General features: G+C 43.0%; 1 protein-coding gene across 3 annotated transcripts in view; it reads left to right on the top strand.

The window, feature by feature from the left end:
* The window catches only part of ARHGEF10 (Rho guanine nucleotide exchange factor 10), a 949,815-nt gene that overhangs the window by 690,551 nt on the left and 239,883 nt on the right, over nt 1-19,381 (top strand). For all 3 annotated transcript variants that reach the window (XM_069235817.1, XM_069235818.1, XM_069235819.1), the window contains one exon: nt 15,619-15,761. In XM_069235817.1, coding sequence (XP_069091918.1) covers nt 15,619-15,761 — 143 coding nt within the window. The remainder of the gene's footprint in view (nt 1-15,618; nt 15,762-19,381) is intronic.

Below are 19,381 nucleotides of genomic sequence, written 5' to 3'. Positions count from 1 at the left end.
GCTGTTAGGGGAGGATGGAGGCTTGTCCCATGGTTTAAAACAAGGTTTTATGTTGGCCCGTTGCTGTTTTCCTTGTGCATCTCTGATTTACCCCCTCACCTAACTCAGAGCGAGGGCTTCGCCCCCACATTGAGCGGAAGGCCTATATCCTGTTTTCTCAGTGCAGATGACATAATCATTTTGGATCCTACACCAAAAGGGCTAAATATTTGCCTCCAAGCCTTATGGCAATTCACAGAAGCCCACTTCTTAAAAATAAAAGTTAAATTCTGTGTTTTCATGGTTAAAAGGCTTAAATATGGTCATTTCTGCTGGACATTGGAAGCTCAGAGACTGGAAAGGATAAACTCATATATTTTTTGGGTTAAAACTGTTTGCGGGCACTTCAGCGACAGGACACACATAGAACATAACCAGCACAAGACTCTAACTCAAGCTAATGGCTTGAAAGCCCTCTACAGGTCAACCGGTAGAAGACATTTTAAACATCTCTTAAAGGGCTACCGAGCAAAGATATCTTCCTCCTTACTTTATGGTCTATAGCATGTTGGAGTTTCTAAATGTTTTTTTTAGATAAACTAGAAGGCTGCGTCCTGAGGAATCTAACATACGCAAACTAGGCCCTCTCAGCAGCAACCCTAAGGTTTGAGATGGGCTTGGGAAGTGCATTTGTGCAAGGTCTGGCCGGGGTCGTAAGCTGGGTGGTTAGTTTGATGAATTGTGGTGACGATTCTCTGAGGTAATTGTTAAAAAAATGCATTTTTGCTGGCAGCAGGGCAAAATACACCAATAGCGGGAATTTCAGACATGTCACAGATTTATTACAGTTAGACCCCATCTCTATTGTCACACTCTGTCCGCTACAGTTAAAATCCATCATCAGGCTACCCACCTGGCCAGCAGGCATCTACCTGGATACGAAGGCCTGTGCACACAGGCAGTGCTTCCAATTTGTATTTAATACTATCTAATTGAAAAAAATGCAGCCCTTTCTTAGCTGGGAACCTGCCTCATGGGATCAGACAATTCTGGCTCCTATTGCAACAGGGTCTGCTCCCTCTTAACACATTACAGGCTAAATGGTATGGATCGGCTAAATGTAATTTCTGCCTCAATGGTGATCAAGGCCTGAATCATGTTGTTTTTATTTGTCCGGCCTTGCTAATATTTTGTCTTAGCTGTTTACGTCCCATCTGTTTTCAACTTTCGCTACATACTCCTTCAGAGGTATTGCAGTGAGTCTGGCTATCTGATGTCAATATATTGAGGTGGGGATGTGTCTGAATAGGCTGAATGTGGCTTGGGTAGCAAAGCTGAGAACCTTAAATTAAAGTAATCTAGTATGCCGAGGAGCAGGATGTCAATGAGTTAAGGGTTTGGCTGTGTTGAGCAGTAGGTGTGAGTGGATCTTGTGTTGAGTTTATTTAGTCGAAGGTATGCCACTGAATGTACAGGTGATAATGAAGGCCTCCATTATCATATATGTACTGAGAAGGTGCCTACGTTTTTGCTGATGGTCCAGCAACTAAGGAATCTATGGTTAGGAATGATGTCTTTAGATAGAGGGAGCTAGCAGTTACAACAGAAAAGTAAAGGACTTTGATTTTAGAGACTTTCAGCATAAATGATCATAGTGCCATCCATTGCAGATGGAATCTATGTGACTGAAGGTGAGGTGTTATACTTGGAAAGGAAAAGTAGATATTGGTGTCATCAGCATAAAAGTAAGACAAGGCATAGGAGAAAACAGTGTCACTGAAAGAGGGGTGTAAAACAGAATAGAAGAATATATTTTAATCTACGAGCAAAACAAAATAACTTACAGTTCAATGAAAATTGCAATTACAAGTTGCTATCTTAATTATGTCCTTCATATCCTTCATATGCTATGATCAGATTAGAATAGTGTCATACTCAATTTACTGTTTTAAACATAAAAATGATTATTTACTTATATGACTGTTAGAATGCATCGTAGTCCATGCTCTGTTACTCTCTCTCTCTGATCTGGGTGATTTCTAATGACTATAGCCCTCTGTATATTGTGTGCATAGGTATTACTTAGGCACAGATGCATAGCACTACTGACCACATGTGCAATTCACCATCTTTCACTATTTACATTTACTTGGGCAAAGAGTTTTTGCAGCCGATTTGGCTATGTGTCCTGGTTTTACATTCCAGTCATAGGCTAAGCCCAATTTTGACCTGATGATGACACTGAAGCCCTAGCAATGCAGCAGGTGCAGTACACCTACTACCCTCTCAGGGGCAACTTCACTTCTAATGGGGCTACAGTGGCAACCTCGATCAGGGTTTTTGCTTCAGTGGCAAAGCACTTCCTATTCCTGACATAAGCAGAGCAGCACCAATATCTCAGGCTCATTGCAAACTGGTGGATGACTCAGTGACGCTTGCTCTCATAAAGTCGTTGTGAGACTAGGAGATGCTCTCAGCCCAGGGTCGCTTCTGGCTTTGGTCTCTGTGGTAGTCAACTTTCCTCTGGGTGTTCCTCCTCTGGAAACATTCTGGCCATCTCCTCCTGAACGGTGGGCAGGCACTCACCTTTAATCTCTCAGAAACCATCAGATGTCTAGGCACTTGGCAAACCCTTATCTCCTCCAGCAGAAAGTGTATACTTCAGGTGATGCCCCCTTGCCTCTGGGCAATTGGGCGCCACGCAGACACCAGACCTGGTCACACAACTGCTCTTATTCTACTCTGAGGAGCAGTCTCTTCCTTGGACAGGAAGAGCATGCAACTTGACAAAACCGAGTTGATTTGAGTCTCACTTGGATACACGTTTTCGAGATAGGTGAAGTGGATCCACTGTTGAGGGCTTTATAGCCAGCTTAGGTTTTGTTCCTTTTCAAATTTAATTTTCAGGTTGTTTCTCAGGCACAGATTGCATGCAAGGTGATCAGTGTCACAGCAGGTAGCAGTGGAGCTGGCCACAAGCAGGACAATACCAAAATGAATGCACAATAAAGAGTCAGATCTCTGCAACTGGCTTTAATCAGACTTCCCAAATAAACAATCAGGAACCAACAAAAAGAGAGACTTGACCTAACACTGTCTGTACCTTGAACAACAGAAACTGCAATTCTGCTTCTCATCCCTACCATCTACTTTAAAGCTAAAGCAGTCCACATGAATAACCAATCAACAGCCTTTTGCTAGGAAGGCTGTTATTGACATTGTAAGCAAAGTCTCAACTCTTTGGCCACAGGAATGTGGCCAGTACTCTTTCACTGTCTGGGGAAACTGTCCTCATCCAACTTGTTTCAGTATTCAGACTCATGCACACTGAGAACCTTACTGCTACATGTGTGTTATAGGTAACTTCACATGCACTCAACATATATACAGGATGTCAGTCAGTGGAAATTTACAAGACAAGAGCCAGAAGACCACTGTAAGAAATTGGGTTACTGGTTGAGATTGGAGAAACCCTATTCAAGCAGCAACCACAATGCTTGTCAGGGCAAAGTCACAAGCAGATTTCAAATTAACCCGTGCTTAACCCTATGGTAGCTTGGCACAGAGCAGTCAGGCTTAACTCAGAGGCAATGTGTAAAGTATTTATGCACCATTTCAAACTGTAAGAAAGTGAAACAACACAAGAATAATACCACACCAATTTACAAAAATAGAGTAACAGTAATAAATAACTTTAAACCAGAAAGACACAAATCCAATCAGTAGAACCAGAGATATGAAAAGTTTAAGACTTAAGTAAAAATAACACCTAAATGCATAAAGCTCTAATTGTGATTATCCAGTCATGCTAGACTGAGACAAAGTCACAAGTTTAGGCCGATTATGATTGTGCTTTAAAGTACCTTAAAACTGGTTTGCTGACCTTTGCGAGATCCTGTGTTGAGGATGCGTCATGCAGCCGTGTTTCTGAGAAGCTGTGAGGCAGCAATATAAGGTCCTATTTGATCGTCAAAGGTGCCATTAACGAAGGCCTTGTTATGGGAAGTTCTGCTTCAAAGATGCGTCATGCACCGGCTGGTTCTGAGGAGATGCAGGGCTTGTGACGCAGAGTCCTGCGCCATCATCAAAGATGCTGTTGATGAGCGTTTTGAGATGTCAAGACTGGTGTTGATGATGCATTGTACAGCAGTTGTTCAGAGGAGGTAGTGGGCTGCGTTGCGAAGTCCTCAGTTAGCGATGTGTTGCACATCAGTTTTGATGCAGGGTTTTATGAGGTGATGCGTGGCACTGTGGTTCCAATGCAGAGTTTTATGAGGTGATGTTTTGTGCTGCATCAGTTCTGCTGAGACCACAGCTGGGCTGGCAGAGCACCTTCAAGCCCACTTCCAAGGGTTAAAGACTAGGGTGGCACATATTGGAGGAGCAGGACTCATAACACACAGAGTCCAGGCACAGGATTAAATGTGGAAGGAGTTGTTTCTGTCCCTGAGGCTCTGGTCAGGAGGCCAGTTAACTAGGACTTTAGTCATTCTGGTGACTAAAGGTCTAGTCCTTCTCACTCAGACCTGAGGGCAGCAGGGCATCACAGCAGGCAGCAGAGTGGCAGTCCTTCTTGCTGCAAAGGAGCACAACAGTCCTTCTTTTGAGTCTTCCACAGGTCCTGATGTGTATTGAAGAGTTGAATGTCAGAGTCCATTATTTATACTTGGTACCCACTTTGAAGTAGGAGAAAGTTCCTTTCTCCCTGCATTGGACCCAACCTATTGAGAGACACAAAAGACTAGTGACAAACCCTTTGTAAGTGTGTTCAGACAGGGATTTTGGGCCTTATTACAACCCTGGTGGTCTACTGATTGCCAGGGTCGTGGTGGCAGTCAGACCACCACCAATGTGACAGTCCGATCACCACATTATGACCGCAGCAGTAGCACCGTGGTCAGACCGCCAGTTTTCCTTCACAGGACGGTCTTTCAGTGCTGGCAGTACTAATCCGCCAGGGCAGCGCTGCTAGCAGCGCCGTCCTGGGGTTATGAACCCCCTCTCTGCCAGCAGTAAACCCACCATGGAAAGGCTGGGGGAGACGGGGTACAGAGTGCCCCAGGGGGATCCCCGGCCAGCCCAGTCTCAAAGCTTTGCAGATAGTGAACTTTGCAATGGGTGCTGGTGCACCCTACGTAAACAGTTTTGCCGCCGACTCTATTAGGAGCTGGCAACAATGCTGTAGGCTGTTTCCCACTGACCCAGCGGGAAACTCGTAATGGGGCCATCGGGGAGGCGGCCACACTGGCAGTAACCTACTCATTGGGACATCGGCGGATGGGCTTTTCCATCCGCCGAAGTCGTAATGACCCCCTTTGTGATGTGCAAGTGTAGTAGGTGAGAGCTCTGCCCCATTGTTAAGTCAGAGTGGCCCATCCTGCCAACATCTGTCTTTTCTCTTTCTCACTATCTGGAAACAATACACAAGGACAAACTGCCAGCTACACCCAGTCATGTGACCCAGGGACAGGCTCCAGTCATCAAATGATTAGGGCAAGAAAATGCCAATTTTCTAAATGTGACAGTTTCAGAATTGTGACTTAAAATCCAACTTTACCATTAAAGAGGGCTTTTAATTACAGTTCTTTAGACCTCAAACACAAACTGTCTACCTGCTCCCAATTGAAAGATAAAACTTATTGCATGTAATAAGGAAATCCAGTGTTATCTTGTGGGAGAGATAGGCCTTGCAGTAGTGAAATGCAAATGTAAATGTTTTCTCTACAAGGATTTGCAAAAATTAAATGTGCATGTTCAACATTTTAAATATACTGCACTATGCCCTTTAGGTTGTTCTGGATCGACCCTACGGGTGTCCTATATATATATATATATATATATATATATATATATATATATAGGTTTTGGCCCGGGAAAAGGTTTATTTTTGCAAATTGAAATGGCAGTTTAAAACTGTGCACACAGGCTGCACTGGCAGGACTGGGACATGTTTTACAGGGCTACTTAAGTGAGTGGCAGAATCAGTGGTGCAGGTCCACTAGTAGCATACAATTTGTAAGCCCTAGATAAATGAGGTACCATTTTACTAAGGGCTTTCAAGTAAACTAAATGTGCCAATTGGGTACACACCATTTCTATCATATTTAGAGGAGACAGCACAAACTCTTTAGCACTGGTTAGCAGTGGTAAGGTGCACAAGTCCTAAGGCCAACAAAAACAAGATCAGCAACAATAGGAGTGCAGGCAAAAGGTTTGGGGAAAACCACCCTCAAGGCATCTCAGGGTGAAACTTTGAAGAACACTAGGTGGTTCTTAAAGTTATTTTGGCAGGGCATGATTTAGGCCTCGGTTTCCTTGAGAGGCGGTGTCACCAAATATAATCCAGATCCAGGAAATGTGAAAACCTGAACTTGAAATGTGCACAGCACAGTTATCTGGTTGCTATGCAGTAGTTAGCGAGCAGAAGGGAACTGAAACCTATGGTGGGATGTATCCAGAGGGATAGAGAAATAGGTACTTTGCTATCCGAAAGAGGTGCTTAGTAGGTGGAACAGGGTAATGTGTGCATGTTTTGCAAGGATTGGAAGACTGTATGGATTTGAGCTTGCTGCAAGCAATGTTTGTTTTGATATTTGCAAAATCAGCAGTAAAAATCAGCCCTGCAGACTATAAAACAGGTCCAGAAACTGGCAACACACTGGCCCACACAATGACCTTTTAGATCAGCCAACAGGCACTGCCTGGTTGCCTTATGGGCCAGTATAACCCAGCCCACAGGCTCTGCCTTGCTCACTCATTTCCTCCATAGATCTTGTCATAGATAACATGACTGCCCTCAAGAACGCTACCCGCGAACACCACCAACTGATCCGTGCCACCAAAAGAAATTTCTTCACAGACAGACTGGACAAAAACAGCCACAACAGCAGAGAACTCTTCAACATCGTCAAAGAGCTCTCCAACCATAACGCCAACGCCATCACGCCCTCTCAAGACCTCTGCAACTCCCTCGCCACCTTCTTCCATCGTAAGATCACCGACCTACACGACAGCTTCGGACACCAGACCCAGCCAACCACCACAGAACCTACAACCCCAGCCATCACCCTCAACGCCTGGACTCACATCAACACGGAAGAGACCAAAGCCACCATGAACTCCATCCACTCCGGTGCCCCCTCGGACCCCTGCCCACACTTCATCTTCAACAAAGCCAACGACATCATCGCCCCGCACCTCCAGACCATCATCAACAGCTCGTTTTCGTCTGCTACCTTCCCCGAGAGCTGGAAACACGGTGAAGTTAACGCCCTACTGAAAAAACCTACGGCGGACCCAAGCGACCTGAAGAACTTCCGCCCCATCTCGCTCCTCCCATTCCCTGCCAAAGTCATAGAGAAGACCGTCAACAAGCAACTTACCAACTTCCTTGAAGACAACAGCCTACTCGACCCCTCTCAGTCCGGATTCCGAGCCAATCACAGCACAGAAACCGCCCTCATCTCAGTCACAGACGATATCAGAACCCTGATGGACAACGGAGAAACAGTCGCCCTCATCCTCCTCGACCTCTCGGCTGCCTTCGACACCGTCTGTCACCGCACCCTAATAACCCGCCTCCGCTCCACCGGGATCCAAGGACAGGCCCTGGACTGGATCACCTCCTTCCTCTCCAACCGCTCCCAAAGAGTCTACCTCCCACCTTTTCGCTCAGACCCCACCGAGATTATCTGCGGCGTCCCACAAGGCTCCTCGCTCAGCCCGACACTCTTCAATGTCTACATGAGCCCCCTCGCCGACATCGTACGCAAACACAGCATCATCATCACCTCCTACGCCGACGACACTCAACTGATACTTTCCCTCACCAAGGACCCCACCAGCGCCAAGACCAACCTGCAAGATGGAATGAAAGACGTCGCAGATTGGATAAAACTCAGCCGTCTAAAACTGAACTCAGACAAAACGGAAGTCCTCATCCTCGGAAACACCCCGACAGCCTGGGACGACTCCTGGTGGCCCACGGCCCTGGGCACCGCACAGACCCCCTCAGACCACGCACGCAACCTCGGTTTCATCTTGGACCCACTTCTCACCATGACCAAACAAGTCAACGCCGTATCATCCTCCTGCTTCCTCACCCTCCGCATGCTCCGAAAGATCTTCCATTGGATCCCCGCCGACACCAGAAAGACCGTGACCCACGCCCTCGTCACGAGCCGCCTGGACTACGGCAACACCCTATATGCAGGAACCACTGCTAAACTCCAGAACCGTCTTCAACGAATTCAAAACGCCTCCGCCCACCTCATCCTCAACATACCCCGCAACAGCCACATCTCCGCCCACCTGAGACACCTGCACTGGCTTCCCGTCAACAAAAGGATCACCTTCCGACTCCTCACCCACGCACACAAAGCCCTCCACAACAAGGGACCCGAATACCTCAACCGCCGTCTCAGCTTCTACACACCCACCCGTCCTCTTCGCTCCCCCAACCTCGCTCTCGCCGCCATCCCTCGCATCTGCCACACCACGGCGGGTGGGAGGTCCTTCTCCTACCTGGCGGCCAAGACATGGAACTCCCTCCCCACCATCCTCAGGACCACCCAGGACCACTCCGCTTTCCGGAGACTACTCAAGACCTGGCTCTTCGAGCAGCAGTAACCCCTTCCCCCTAGCGCCTTGAGACCCGCACGGGTGAGTAGCGCCCTTTATAAATATTTATGATTTGATTTGATTTGTGTCATAATCACATATGTTAGATTCTCCTATCAGCTCTTCATTGAAGACAGCTATATCTTCCTTTTCCCAACTTCAGTCTCAGTCTCCTAAAATAGATTACAGATTGACTGTCATTTACAACCTGATGGCTCACTATTTCACATGCTATATTCTTCCTGAGAGCTTATGTATTTCTTTTATACCTTGTCTCTTGCCTACCCAGCTAGCCTCTCCCATTTCTTCCACGTAACTTACAACTGCCATTAGTAACCCAGGTTTACTTTTTAACCCAATTATAAACTAGATCCCTTCATAACCACCACTGGTGCCAGAAAGTTCTGAATATGCTCAGTATCTGCTCTAACATTTCCTTCCATGCATCAAGGATACTAATTGTGACTTTAAGGCTCAGCAAACTTCCTTATTGCATCAGCCTACTGGTAGGTGTTCTACCCTATTCCTTCACCCCATTGGACAAAGCTTTTAACTTTGTCAAATGCCCCTGCACAACATACTTAGGCATAGAACTACATTGTGATCAGCTATAGAAAGGAGGCTCACAGCAGCGAACATGGCCCAAAATCATCAACTGATCCTAGTAGTGAAAGCAATTAATGGTACCATCCATAGTTCTATCTCTGAAATGCCTAGCCACAACCTCCTGGTCCCAACAAAATAACCCTCTTCTGCATCAACATTCTGGTGTCTTAAGGCTTGGGCCCTCCCATTGGTGTTCTCCTGCAGCTGATCTCCATCACACATTCAAGCTCACCCTCAAAGCTCACCTTCTGACCAAAGACTTCTGAACAGATGGTATACATCATTCTCTCATCAACTAAAACACAAATATAAATATGACAGTATTATAAATATTTATCTGTGTATTATTGTCATGTTGCAGTTATCCCTTTTCAGTCATCGTAGCTCCTACATTTCTATATATGTATTTACTTACATTAACCTATGTATTTGTACATTGTGACTATGCATGCAGTGTGGTGCATGTACAAATTAACTTGCTGCTAAACCAATGAATAATAAAGGTGAGCATTTAATTATATGCAGATATTAAATGAAAAAATGACAAATAAAATATGGATGTCATCTGTAAATAGGAGATGTGGGAATAATAATGAGTATACAATGAACCACACACAGGTGTGTAAAATGAGCAAAGAAGGACAAAGTACTTAAGGCCTGATTTTGATCCTGGCAGTAACGGTCCTGCTGTCGACTTTGCGACTGGAAACCCATCCGCTGCTGTGAAAGTCCCACCTGCCGGATCTACATGTTGGTAGTCCCATAGACGAAAGCCCACATTGTGACTGCTGCCTCTGCCAAGAAATACCAACCGGGTCGACGGCAGGAGAGGGAAAGGGACATGCCAGCAAGAACCTAGACACCCTTCGTGCTGTGCAGATTAGGATGCGCCATACTGCCAAGAAAAAAGTGGCAGTCTAACCTCCATGTCTGAGTTGGTGGATTGGGAGGGAAAAGGGGTGAACACTCACATCTTTTGCCCTTTCCACCTCCATCTCTGACTGGACACAACAGGACAACACCTGCCGTCACTGCTGTCGCTGATCCATTGAGAAAACTCAACCTCCCCCGTTTGCAGGCTCGAAGGTAGGGACGCCGCATTTTAAATCACTGTGACATGCATATGTTGGGGATACGAGTGGGTCAGACATGGATAGGGACACACTGGTACACAACTCTCATTATGGTGCTAGTATTCATTTGCAAATGGATTCTGGCACCACAATGACAGTACACCCACACCTGTCATCTGTGTGCATGTGTGCACAGTGCCAGGAGACCTGTACCTGTGATGTTGTGCTGTGAGTTGTGTGTGTCAGTCAGTATGTGTATGCAATGTGATTGCCTGGTCAAGATGGAGGGAGCTTGAGTGGGTGATGTGGTTGCATCTGTATGTGTGTCACTTGCATGCAAGCCTGATGTCGTTGTGTATGTTGTGCTACTGTGTGACACATTCAGGTGAGTATGATTGTTGTGTGGTGGACATTGTTGTGATGGGTGTAGTTGTGTGTGTGTTTGTGTAGCTGAATGTGTAGTTAAGTAGGATGTTGTGGTTGTGTGTGGGTGCAGTGTCAATGGTGTGTGTATTTTGTGATGTGTATGTTTGTCAATGTGTGTTTTCAGCATGTATGGGTTGTGTTGTGTCAGAATGGCAATGGGATGTTGTGTGATTGTGGGGTGTTGTGTAGTGCGGGGTACATCTATGGTTAAGGGACAGTGTGTGTGTGTCACTTACCTCTTCCATAGCCCCTGCCATTGTACAACATCCATTGGGTCCCACCACCATCTCCCTCCGTCAGCAATCCATCGCCATTCATTCAGCTTACAGAGCTGTAGCATCTACATACGGCGGGCAGAAGACCATCAACTTAACTGTCTTCTTGGATCCGCGGCCGATGCAGCTTGTCAGTGCGATTGTCAAGATCTTAAGCAGACTCTTAATGTTGGAATCCTTAGAGCACCCATGATAGTGAGAAAGCATGAGGGAGTAAGGATGAGTGACATGACATATGGACATTTAAGCAGAATCGTCCAGAGGTGTATCCAGATTGATGTAATAATTGCAGAGGATGGATTCAGAGGACTAGAAGTTGAGAGCCCTACTCAATCGCCCCTCTCAATAACAGCCTTGAAGAGTTCCCCACCACCCTTCAATTGCATTGTTATTGTTAAAATAGAACCCTCACATTTTTTTTCTAAAATTTTGGAAAATCGGATTTTTCATTTTGCTGTTTTGGGAATTTGAAACCTGCCATGTTTGAGTGACATAACAAAGAAAGACTATGTAAATAAGGCACATTTTAAATTATTGGTGATGTTACACTCATTGTAGAAGTTGTGTATGTTAAAGTTATTTCATTATGTCAACAATCCTGTAATGCAATATCGTTGAGCGGTAACTTGTCTACAGAATGTATGATTTATACTCAAAAAAGCTAATATATGGGTGTACTTTCTGTTAATTATAATCTTTCAGAAAAATAGCATTTGAAACAGTGAATGAAATATATAGCTACTATTTTACTGTGTGCTTCTTCGATCTGTAGTGCTGTATCTTCACAAGAGGAACAACTAGATTGCTAATGTTCTCCAATGGTGACAGAAGAAAAGTAAGGCAGCCCTTAACTCCATGTAGTAGAAATAGATGTTTTGGTGCTGCAGACTTAATTCCGGCTTGTTAAACAAGCATGGTAAGTACGAAAGAGTTTGGCTTTTGTATAGTGCAATGGTTTCCTCAAGCTTCATTAAGACAGAGTACAGGTTTTAAAAAAACTTATAAAAGCACACACACTGACATACACAACCTGTAATATCAGAAGCTGTGCCACATCCTTGCATTACCATGCTCATATCTTCCCTCTGCAGTGACACAAGACAGAGTTGATGTTCATAGGAGCAAGGTATTGGACTGTCCAGATGTGAGTTGTTGCAGGTTGGCCTGAAAACTGTGCTGAAAGCAGCACAGGGTGGGGCTTGGTACAGACAGTATGCCCTGTGCTCTCTCACCAGAAGCTGCTGTGGGGCGGAGTCAAATTCCAATCGGATTTGAGAATGCTATGAGAAGGAGTGTGCCCTCAAGCACTAAACATGTTCTCACAGGTCACCAATGTCATCTGACTACCAGCACTGGCACATTGAGATTGCCTAGCAGGAACAGTGGAATAAATAAAAATCTCTGTTCACACCAAACAGGAATTTGCCCACTCCTGAAATATGGAGACAATGTCCTGCATCTAAATCCTGCAGCTGGGGAACAATCACTGTACACACACAATAAACACTTCACAATAGCTTCCCAAACCACACCAAGGTCACCACTAAGTTCCAATAGTAAATGAATGTGTTTCTTCCAACTGATTTATTGTGTGCCCCTAGGTACAACAAATTAAACCTGCTCACATATAATTATGAAACAAAGGGTATAGTGGACAGCACATTACAATATCAAATAAACTGCTGAAGTGTATTCTGAATAGATTTTCATCCTTGTGATATGGGCATGGGACTCTTATGGCCTGATATATTTTTCAAACCTAATCCTCACTCTACTTTAAGTGAAAGTTGAATATACATATAAGACTTTGGAACAGCCATGCTTAAAGCAAACGGCCATGCAAAGCACTTCTTTGACCAAGCAAGTATAGGGGATCTATCCATGTACCTCTGCTGTGCAGTCAATTTCCTTAATACCACTGCTGTTAGCTCTAGTAACGCCCAAACTTCAGTACACCAATATGTAGTATTCATTTACAGCCTAATGCTTTTTTACATGGCATAATATTTTTTATGATAGATTTCCCCACCAGTATCCATTTTCCTTCTCACATTTGTTTCCCAGTTATCTGGTGTTTTGCTTTTGAATAAATAGAAAACATTTTTGGAGGATTCCAAAACTCACTTAAATGGCTAAAATGTTTGCCCAGAGATAAGTAAGTATTACAGTCTATTTGCTCCTTCCATGAAAAGTTGATTTCCACAGGTGGAATTTGAAGATATTTAATTTTTTTCTTTCATTTACTTCATTTTGCACCTCTTACGTGAACGTGTACATAAATAGCATTTTTTTCATGTCAGTAAGTGATAGGGATTTAAAAGCATATGTGCCTTTATGTTTGGCTTATAAAACACTACTGTGCTATGTATGCCATTATAAAAGTTAGTTTTTTCAAAAGAGGAAAACAAATGGGATCTTGCAGAGATAGTACCTTTTTATTGGATGAATTATTTTGCCCTTTAAAAATAAATTATGTGAACCTAACTTTCAAATTATTTAAATATATAAATAAGTAATGCTATTTTTCAAATGCAATAAAATATTTCTTGGCATTGTTGTATCATTTTGGAAATGGCTTTTTTGTGGGGTAATCCCTTAACTTTTCACCTTCGTCTGCCTATTTTTCTGATCTTTTTTTGCTGGGTTTAGGGCTCTGGGCACTTTACCACTGCTGACCAGTGCTAAAGTGCAGTGTTCTCTGTCTAAATTGTATTGGTGATTGGTGCTCTTTTGTTCGGCATATTTGATTTACTAATAAGTCCCTAGTAAAGTTCACTAGAGGAGTCTAGGGCCTGTAAATCAAATGCTACTAATGGGCCTGCAACACTGATTGTGCCACCCACATGAATAGCCCTGTAAACAGGTCTCACAGCTGCCACTGCAGTGTCTGTAAGGGCAGTTCGGAACTGCCAGTTCGAGCTGGCAACTGTACCCACTTGCCAGGCACAACCTTCCTTTCTGGTTGAGCGTGCAAGCGCTCTGACGTGTTTTGATCTATCTGTGGGCTTCTAACCACACCCACCGCACACCCATCACTATCACCTGTTCATGGGCTTGCCTTTCAACAATCCTTTGTTATCATTGGTAAATGCTTTACATTTATCCCTCCTTGGGTCAGTTTTGTTACTGCCTTGGCCATCGACCCTGTTACATGGATAATGGCAGGTTTGCTGATATGTTTGACTGCGAGCAAACTTCTTTGTCCTTTTGTGTCTCTCCTTCGTGCTCATGCTCATGGTGGGCGTGGCCCTTTAAATTGGCTTGCTTATGTCAACTATTTTATTTTTCATTTTTTTCAGTTTATGTAGCAAGAAACGTCCAGTTAGGAATTTACAATGCTAATAGCTGTAACTTAAGCAAACGTGAGACCCATTGCATTGCAAATGCTTGTTACTACATGTAAGTCACTGGTAAGGTAGGCCCAAAGCAGCCTCATGGGCACGGTGCAGTGTATTTAAAAGATAGGAATATACTACTGTGTTTTACATGTCTTGATAGTGAAATACTGCTGAATTAAATTTTCACTATTGCCTATCTCTCCCATAGGTTAACATGGGGATTACCTTGAAATATCTTTTAAGTGTAATTTCCCATTGGGATCAGATATATATATATGGAGTGTGGGGTCTCTGAACTCACAATTTAAAAATACATCTTTTGGTGAAGTTGTTTTTCAAATTGTAAGTTTGAAAATGTCTCTTTCAGAAAGTGGACATTTTCTTGCTTAACCTTCTGTGCCTCTGCCTGGCTGTGGAATACACATCTGAGTCAGGATAAGCTGTTTGTGAATTCACTCTAGACAGTCACACAAACGGAGCTGAGGTGTGCCCTTCATATCCTGTTTGGTCTTCCTGGGCTAGAGGTGAGGGAGGATCTGACGCTTGCACCTGAATAGGGGTGTGCCTGTCCTTACAAACAGGAGTCTCCAATCTCCTGGGGTGTGCTGTGGCCAGAGAAGGAAAGGCAGGGTCCTGTGCACTAGAAAGACTTTCCTTTGAAGTTTGTCTACTTCAAAGGCAGCAATGAGAATAAGTATTGCGCCTCTGAGACCACATCTTCATAACACTTCTGGACTGAGGACATTCTGTCAGCGAGAAGAGCTGGATTCTGTAGGAGGAACTGCCACTCTGCCTGTTGCTTTGCTGTGCTGGCCTGCTGCTTGCTGCTTCTGCCCTGGAAGTCAAAGGACTGGAAAAGCTCAGCACAGCTTTTCACAGACACCTATACATAGGAGGCATTACCATAGGCAATTGCAACAGAAAGTAGGATATACCAGGTGCAGGGAAATCTAGGCTAGAGTCAAGAAATCCTAAGCAAGCTGAGCCATAATCGTAGGCATTACAGACATATTTAAGACCTGTCTATTAGAATAATGTGCTCTGAAACCTTAAAATTATATGTGTGAAATTAAAATTAGAAAATGCAGTAAAACGACTAGTATTTACAGATATATAAATAGGGTTGCTTCTAATTATATGCCAGACATTTATTCTGAAAGTTAGTACTGGACCTTCCTATTACTCTTTTGAGGAGCAGAATGTACTAAATGTGTGCAATGTTTTTCAAACAGTAGCTTACAAGGATAAAATAGTGTGATGTCTAAGCCATCTTTCTATATATTTTGTTCCCTTTTTTAAAAGATGGATTGTGGCAATCAGAAACACCTAAGCTGATACAATTGGGTGTCTTGCCGGTCCGAACTATGCTGGTGATGGAAGATACCGTTTGGGCTTCCTCTGGAGGACAGATCTTCATAATTAGTACAGAGACTCATACTGCAGAGGTAATTTTCGAATGTCTATACTTTATACTGTTTTTCAAAGCATATATATTTTTTTTTTTATAAGTAATGTTTATTAGAATTACCATACATCTCTTAAACAGTTTCATTCTCTTGGAGCTTAATCAAATTTTGATTAAACTTAAAAATTATAAAGTTACATCATGTTAAGAAAGACAAAGTAATATTAAAATAAAAAATTCCCCTATGTAATACATGTTATATGATTACAGAACTGAACTATTATCTCACGGCTGCATTCTTATTACTTTTTCTTGTTTCAAGCTTCTTGCTCCGAACATAACATTCAAAAGAAATACACACCTCTAATACGCTCATATCATTCAGCAAATTCCTGGCATTACTTGCATTACATTTAGAAGAAAACTGAACCAGATGTAGTAACTTTTGGTGTAGTTGAAGCAGACTTAGGCAAATCAAAAGCATGTGTAGCAGGGGCATTTAATGTTGCACCTAACAGTGCAGTAGCAACCAAAGGTAAGAGTTTGTAATTAGAAACTAAAAAAAGATATGTTCTTGGCATGAAGGAATCTTTTATTTTGTGAAGGTTATTTATTTGATTTCTTGTTCTGGAGTGCAAGGCTTACCTTGGCAGCCTCAAAAACAAAAAAATTTGTTCCTGGAAAAGCACACTAAATAGTGTGGATCATCTGAAGTACTTTAACTGATGGCTGAATATCAAACAGGTCATTGATCCAAGGTTTTCACTGGCAGAGCTAATGAATGTTCCATCATAGGAAACATGGAGGTTCCCCCAACTCTAAATGAGACCCATAGTCTTATTGTGAACTGTGACTGTCCTCCTTCACTGCCCAACAGTGGAATACTCCTAAACAAATACAGGATTTAGCTGTATTCCCTTGCGGCAGCTAACTTATTGGACCTTATAGTTACAAGAGATTTGTTCTGAATCTCTAAAGAACGGTTTTCTGTGTGTGTTTTTAGGAGTGTGTTTTTTGTATTTTAACTTTGTTTTAGCAACTGTAGCGACAGGCAATTTGAAAATCATCTTCTCCTCAACTAATGTCTTATTTAATTCTCCTCACTAAATGTGAACTTGATGCAATATAAAGTTAAAACCTTCAAGTATGGGCTCATCGTATCTGAAATGCTTGGTGAAGTACCACTGTCCTCTGCCCTCGCTGGCCCCTCATGTACTCTGTCTTGTAATCTGACCTGTGATGTGGTTGCATGGTCGAAGTTCCAAAGAAGTACAGTCCTCTGTGGTTCTGACAGAGCTTTTGGTCCAGGGCTTGGAAATGAACATATGGGCATTTAGGGCCTCATTACGACTTTGGCAGTCCTAACAATGGACAGCCAAAGTTGTGGGTAGGTTGCCACCATCATACCAGTGGCGTTCCTCCCCTGCCCCCCCAAGAATATAGTTCCTGCCGGTCAGCCCTGTGGGAACATTGTATTGCACGTTCCCGCCGGGTTGACCGGTGGGAACAGTGCTATGATATCGGCAAGGCAGACAGTACACATTCCAGTAGTGCACAGCAGGGGAGCCCCTGCACTGCCCTCGCCATAGGCATGGGTAGTGTAGAGGCCCCCCTGTACCCCCCCATAGAAAGGCTGTCAGAAAGCTGAGTTCAGCGCCGCCCTGGCTGAGCACAACTCAGACACCTGTCAACCCATCGGGAACACTATTCCTTGCGGCGATGGCGGTTCTCTGGTGGTCTGCCCACCAGGCTTGTAATGTGGCAGTCGGACTGCCACAGTTGCGGTGGTCCGGCCGTCACCATGAGGCCCTTAATTTATTTTCCCCTGAGGAATAACTGTTGCACTCCCACCCAATGGAATACTTTGGTGTCTTCCTGCTCCGCTGTCATTGTTGAGCAGACCACTTATTTATCTTATCTGAAGCAGTAGATGCTGATGATGGTCCTGCCATGCCTATTTGAGTTTACTCTGCCTCATTGTTTCTAAAAATGAGCAGTCTCCCCCTCACACATTTGTTCAGGCATCCTACTCTTTAAAAAAATGAGGAATGTGCTTCCTGTTGCCACCAAAAAGGGTACTTTTGTTATGTTGGAAGATTTTCTGGAACCTCAACCATTGAGAAGTCTAAATGCTCTGTAAAATTGTCCATGGACTTTCTAGGACTACACAGGAAGTACATGCCTTGTTGCAAGGTGGCCTAGGTTTCTGGTCCCACAAGAGAGATAGTGGACTTGGTGCTCCAAAAGAAAGTTGAGTTTCATATCAATGACCCTCTAAAAATTAAGGACCAGGTGTGCAAAAAATGTGGTTGCAAAAGGTGGTCTCAATTTCCAACCACTAAATTATTTTATGAACCTACCTAAGTACGAATATGTTAATAAAATATGGAATCTCAGCCAGTCACCATCTGACCTATCTCATTAATATTCATAAAGTAAGTTGCAAATTGCTACTCATGGCAATTGTTGGCTATTGGAGGGATGGTGGCCTGCTAGCAACAGACAGAGAGCCATGTCTGTGATTGCCTTTAAAAAAAAATAGGTACTATAAACCTAGCATAACTCAAGCACCTCAGTAGAAAGTGTTGTCAATTCATTAGCCAGACTGAAATAACTATAACTCCTCTACCATGCACAGTCTTCTCATAAATTATGTAATTTGAGTTTGCTTCAGTATTGTTATGAGTGCTATGATTTAACAGGCTGTAAGTGCTGGAATATGAAAGGGTATCAACAGTGCATGGTGAAGGCACAAATTATAGTTCATTTAGTCTGAATTGCGAGTTGACAACATTCTTTATGTAGGTGTGTGAGTTATAGCAAGTTTCCACAGGCGTAAATTATACAGAGATATAGCTATGTCCTTTGAATTTCTGAGGTTTGTGTAGTTTAAGTTGGTTTTGTACAAAAATATGAAATTAGGTTTTCCTAGGTACAAGTAATTCTAAACCTTTGTTTTTTTTCACTGAATTTACATTTTTAAAATTTTGTTTCTAATCGCATAATGTTTTTTATTAATTATTTTAAAATATTTCTATGGTACTGCGGTACTCTTGCGATAGGTCAAAGTTCATTATAAATGTCAGTATTATCTGCATGATCGTTTTGCTTTCAATAGCGGTTTCTCAATAGTACCGTCGGATCTGTAAAACTTTAAAATTATATTTACAAAAAATATTTTTTTCTTAATTTAAAATATGGATTCAAGTTTTCATAGCTACTTTTGTTTTTAAATGATACTGTGAGGTATGATTTGAAAACTTAAATCTGTATTATCTTTTACTCTAGGATTGCTCAGCAGATATTTCTTCTCATACTTCCTTCATATATATTTTTTCTGCCTTTGTAATGTAGGAAGTCACATCTTGTGCATCTGTTGTTGTGTTATTTGCAACAAATTAAATATCCATGTTAGCATTCCATTTATGTATAAATATAGGTTTGTAGTCATTGATCTATTATTATGCTTATGCTTCTTTAAGATTATGCATGTTTTAGTGATTGGGTGGTAACCACCTGTTTTACAGATGACATTAAACTGTTTACTCCTCCTTCATATCAAATTAGTCTTGGGAATCCAGAGCGACATCCTGAGTAATATCTAGATTTTCTTCAATCAATCAACCAACGAGACACTTTGCCTATTTGAATATTGGTGTT

The sequence above is a fragment of the Pleurodeles waltl genome, chromosome 5 (assembly GCF_031143425.1).
Source record: "Pleurodeles waltl isolate 20211129_DDA chromosome 5, aPleWal1.hap1.20221129, whole genome shotgun sequence".
Classification (NCBI taxonomy): domain Eukaryota; kingdom Metazoa; phylum Chordata; class Amphibia; order Caudata; family Salamandridae; genus Pleurodeles; species Pleurodeles waltl.
The sequence above is the reverse complement of the archived record's forward strand: the minus strand, read 5'-3'. Positions and strand labels throughout refer to the sequence as shown.